This window comes from Elephantulus edwardii, unplaced genomic scaffold, assembly GCF_000299155.1.
Source record: "Elephantulus edwardii isolate Elephantulus edwardi_28Jun2011 unplaced genomic scaffold, EleEdw1.0 scaffold00389, whole genome shotgun sequence".
In the NCBI taxonomy this organism is placed as follows: Eukaryota; Metazoa; Chordata; class Mammalia; order Macroscelidea; family Macroscelididae; genus Elephantulus; species Elephantulus edwardii.
In genome coordinates, this window is record NW_006400139.1 from 982,468 (window position 1) to 986,496 (window position 4,029).

A 4,029-nucleotide genomic window follows, 5' to 3' on the forward strand; every position below is an offset into this window, starting at 1 on the left:
TTATTAAGATAAAACTTAGAACTTTAAGAGATAAAACTCCCCTTCCTCTATAATATCAAATGATCGCTGGATTTTTAGATATCTACTGATTTCATGTAAGTTAAATCATAAAGGATACATTACAACTTATTTAACGCATCATAAAGTTTGCCATGTTCGTTCTGTGTTCATATCGGTTCATATCGGCACTTTTTCCTTATTGGTAAGTAATTCCATTGAATATATATATACCACATTCATTTATTTACAGCTATATAGGCTGTTCCTACATTTTCACACTATTTTGTGAGAAATAATTTTCTTAACGAGGCAATAACATCCTTGTTTCTTAGACTGTATATCATGGGATTAAACATGGGAGTCACAATGGTGTAGAAAAGGGAGAAGAGTCTGTCTGTTCCAGGAGAGTGGTTGGATTTGGGTCTGAAGTAGGTGATGGCAGCAGACCCAAAGAATAAAACTACTACTAGCAGGTGGGAAGAACATGTGGAGAAGGCTTTCGCTCTTCCAGACGCTGTGGGCAACTTCAGAATTGTGGAAATTATTTTGCCGTAGGAAATGAGTATCCACATACAAGGGACTGCAGCAATCAACATAGTTACTACATAGACAACCATCTCATTAATAAAAGTATTCCCACAGGCCAATTTGATAATAGGAGGGATGTCGCAGAAGAAGTGGTTAATTTGGTTAGAGTCACAGAACTGCAAGGAGAAAATCTGAACTGTTTCCCCAATCTGGACAGGCATACCTATAACCCAAGAGCCAAATGCTAGGTTAACACAGATCTTTTCATTCATGACTAGAGGGTAGTGCAGAGGGTTACAAATGGCCACATAGCGGTCATAAGCCATCACTGCCAGGAGGAAACATTCAGTGGCCCCAAATACAAGAAAAAAACACATTTGCGTGGCACATTCCAGTAAAGAAATACTTCTATCCTGAGTCCAAACGGTCACCAGCATCCTGGGGAGAATGACAGACACATAACAGATTTCCAAAAAAGAAAAATTTGCAAGGAAAAAATACATTGGTTTCTGTAACACAGGATCAAGTCTGATTAACATTATTATGAGACTATTTCCAAGAATAATAATTATGTAAATAATGAAGAACACTCCAAATAGAAACTCTTGGAGATTTGGAAGGTCAGAAAATCCCAGCAGTAAAAACTGCATCACTGATGATGTGTTACTTTCTCCTTTTTTTACTTCATGTTTCATCTGTAAGAGTGGTTGAATCAGAGATTCAATTTCTTTCAATTCCCTTGGCTTTTGTATTTCCACTTGTAGACGGCGGGAGATTTTTCTTATGATTTTCCCAAATCCCTAGAAGAACAAATCATATGTTCTAAAATGATGTTAAAGCTTATTTTATAGTTATTGCTAATAAATCCATAAAAAGCAATTCATTTGTATTGTTTTGTTTTTCTGCTAAGAATGTACCTGTTTCCTGTTTCTGGTGATGAGCTATGTGATTTTTACATTTGATTTTCATAATCTCAAAACCTGAGGTTTTGTTCATACACAGTAATTCTTTCATTGGTGTAAGTTTGAATGTTGTCCTTATTTTCGCAATTCTGTTTCATAATATTATGAATGACAACACATTTCTCGTTCCTAATAAATACTGTGCAACTCATGTATTATAGAACAGAATATTTAAATGTAGTTTAACACTGATATTCCTGTGGTATTTTTAAAATGTCTGTCTTTCTTTAGCCTATTGTATATTGAGGCTATGTATTGTTGTTAAACTACATGGTAACATGATAATAAGCTAACCATCTCCATGTATCATGCATAATCTGACACTTGAGCTTCACAAATTATCTCTTCATTATTGCATAATTTTTTAAATTCTTTGTATCTTTCATAAATGTTCATAAACTCATTGTTTATCTTTGAAATTTCCCATCTGCATTTATCTTTACAGGTAAAGTTTATCAGCAATGTTGAAAAGAAATCTGAAACTAGAAAAAAACATAAGAAAAACTTAAAACTGAACCTGCAAACAGTATTCTACTATTCTACATCTCCCAAAAGTGTTGTCTCACGCAATTTGGGAATGTTATTCAGGAGAGGTCAGTCCTTTATGAAAAGACAGGATAGTAATGGGCAAGGTTCAATGGTGATTGATTTTAGAAAACATATGCATGAGAATGATTGTACAAAACACAATGAGAATGAATAATGTGAAACACAATTAATACAACCTTCATAAGCAAACCAATTTTTAAAAATGCTAAAATAAAAAAAGGTAAAAAAAATACATTATGCCTGGGAAAATGGAGGGGTCACAGAGAAGAGAAATTGCAATTTGACAGCTTGACACTGTGATTACAGCAATGGCCAGAGTAGATATTGGAAGGATGACACAGGTTTAGCAGGTTATGAATCAGTGATAATCAATGGCACATAAAGAGGACAAAACATGTTTTCTCTTTCAAAGTTTAATATTTCTAAACGTTTTAGAGGAACCATGTTATACAGATTCAAATACCCGCAATGTAAAGACATTTTTAGCATAAGGGGGAAAAAATCCAATTTCAACATCTGCAAATTTTTAGAAGCTATTAATTTTATATTCATAAATAATAGTATTAAAATCTTACCAATTCCAGTTTTTGAACATTTTTATACTTTCTACAGTGTATGTGAGGTAGAAATTTTGTTATTGGCCACACTTAACATGCACGTATAAACATATGAGTGGCATACACTTCCTAAAGAACCTGCCTCCAGGAACTCTATGAACTTTGATAAGTATTGGTAATTACAGAAAGGCTTTCAGGCCTTTTGTTCATAGGGTCGCTATGAGTCATACTTGACTCCAAGGCATTTACCAACAACAATGTGTATAATGTACATATGAATGTATGTGTATCTAGTTTCTACTTATCTATAATGATCTATCCATCTATCCATGTAGATAATGATCTATTAGAGATTCAACAAAAATAAAGAAGACCTTCAAAGAGATCAATGGATACAATGACTGCAATGATGATCTCAACGCACTGACAGTTGAGAGGAAGATACCACAGGAGTGTTTCATTTCATTGCATAGGGCCACCATGGTAGGAGTTGGATATAACATAGAACTAATGAAGAACACTTTGCCAATGAAATAGAATAGAATAGAAATATTATAAATTGGCTAACCCAATTCAAACTCGTTTTTCCTTTAATACAAGATTCTAATGATAGAAAATGATGACAATATATATCTAGTATTTTTAGGGGTTTTTATCATGGAATGTAATTTTTAAGAAGTGAAAAAATCCTTTGATACTAGTAAGGCAAATCCATTTGAAATATTCATTCATTATGCTACCTTCTTGTACTTCTCTGTATTTGAAATTTATAATAGCTGAGCAGTTTTTAGCTGAGCTTGACATATTTTTTTGAAAGTAAAAATTCATTTTATTTTCTAAAAGTGAATATTCTATACTAATTACTAAAACATTGACATGCCTAAGAAGAAATAAATAGTAAATTATATTCTGATTAAAGTAAATTTTGTGCTTACCTTCATTGGCTGAGTAAATATATAGATGAAAAAAAATGATAGCTAAGCCTATAGTTAAACAATACACTCTTATTGAAACAGAGTTTAGCCACTTTCCAAAACATGCTTGAATTTTGAACAAATGGTTTTCTTTAATAAGAAATAGTGTATGCCCTGGGGAATACCTCCTTTCCCAAGTTACTTTATTATTGAACTAAGTCCTTTTAGCTGGCACTCAAGGAGTTTGCTGATAAAAATATATTTTTATGAAATTTTGTTCAGAATGTAAATGAAAATATATAGATTCCATAGGTATAATCCCTTGGTTAAATTTACTCTTGGACAGTGTGTTGACTTAAATAACATTGCAAAATAATTGCTTTCTTAATTTCTTGATGTGATTGTTCATTACAGATGTAGAAAAACCAAATGATTTTAAAAAACACTTTACCAATGCATAGGCAAATTTCATATTGAGAGAAAAATATTTGAAACTATATGGTATAAGATTTTAACATA

The 4,029-nt window shown here is 32.3% G+C and overlaps 1 protein-coding gene across 1 annotated transcript; it reads right to left on the minus strand.

Annotated features, from left to right (window-relative positions):
• Nucleotides 1-278: 278 nt before the first annotated feature.
• LOC102845836 (olfactory receptor 10AG1-like) lies at nucleotides 279-1,223 on the minus strand. The gene has a single exon (XM_006902313.1). The coding sequence runs from the start codon at nucleotides 1,221-1,223 to the stop codon at nucleotides 279-281; it is 945 nt and encodes a 314-aa protein (XP_006902375.1).
• Nucleotides 1,224-4,029: the final 2,806 nt, after the last annotated feature.